The sequence below is a fragment of the Puntigrus tetrazona genome, unplaced genomic scaffold (genome assembly GCF_018831695.1).
Source record: "Puntigrus tetrazona isolate hp1 unplaced genomic scaffold, ASM1883169v1 S000000065, whole genome shotgun sequence".
NCBI lineage: Eukaryota > Metazoa > Chordata > Actinopteri > Cypriniformes > Cyprinidae > Puntigrus > Puntigrus tetrazona.
Window position 1 is genome coordinate 1 of NW_025047744.1, and position 988 is coordinate 988.

Consider the following 988-nt stretch of genomic DNA (forward strand, 5'->3'; position numbering starts at 1 on the left):
GAGAATTGGAGACCTCTGCTAACAAGTGTACTTATGATTGCCATAATAAATGAGATTATTTGATAACTAATGGTAGTTTGAAACATCAGTTTGTACAGCTAGAATAACTGGAAGAGAGAAACGCAAAAGCCTTACACGTTCAAGTAACAAAGACAAAGACAAAAAAAAAACAAAATAAAAAATCTATTCAAAATATAATATGAATGGGCCCAATCTTAGCACCTGTTTATGTCACTTCTGTATCAGGTCTGATGGAGTCAAACTGACTAGGTGGCACTGTCACAAAAAAACTAGGGTCCTAGAAATCCAGTCCTGACACAGCAGCCTCTGGTATTTCAGGATAATTCTATTGCTTAAATGTGACTTATTCTTTAATTGCAATTTGTTTTGTGTGTGTATGAGCTGTGTGACGGCTTCATTACCCTCCAGGCTGACGTTACCCTGAAGAGAACCTCCCGTCGGTGCCGGAGCTGTTCTGGGGCTCCTGTCCTCTGAAAAGGGCCAGCCTTGACTCCTCTGGATCTCGTTGGAGAAGCGAGGCACGTACACCGGGATGTTCTCAGGCACGACCTGCACAAGAGGTGGAGGCAGCGGCTCTCGGCGGTGATTCCTGTACACCTGCAGGCATCGCTCCTCCAAGGCCGCGATCAGCAGCGACTGGTTGTTGACCAGCGTGGCCAGCGCGGAGAAGCGCACCTCCAGCTCCCTGTAGAGGGCGGACAGCCGCAGGGCCTCGGCCGTGCTGTTGAGGATCCGTCCCTCCAGCTGAGCCAGCTCCAGCGAGTTATCACGCTTGCGAATGATTTCATGCAGCAGCTGCATGTACAGCTGGGTGACCCGGGAGTTCATGTTGCGCGACTCTTTGCGTAAAAGTTTCATTTCGTTAACCATGTTTCCATCCACATCTACGATCATCCGCAGCGTGTCCATTTCACGTCTCTGCTTGGTCAGGAGCTCCCGGACGTCAGCTATATCCGACTGCACCACG

The 988-nt window shown here is 49.3% G+C and overlaps 1 protein-coding gene across 1 annotated transcript; it reads right to left on the bottom strand.

Annotated features, from left to right (window-relative positions):
• Positions 1 to 13: 13 nt before the first annotated feature.
• LOC122332422 (angiopoietin-related protein 1-like) lies at positions 14 to 984 on the bottom strand (the record flags this gene model as incomplete). Its single annotated transcript, XM_043229728.1, has 1 exon — positions 14 to 984. A coding segment is annotated over one exon (705 nt), but the record flags the coding sequence as incomplete, so codon positions are not given.
• Between the last annotated feature and the right edge of the window lie 4 nt (positions 985 to 988).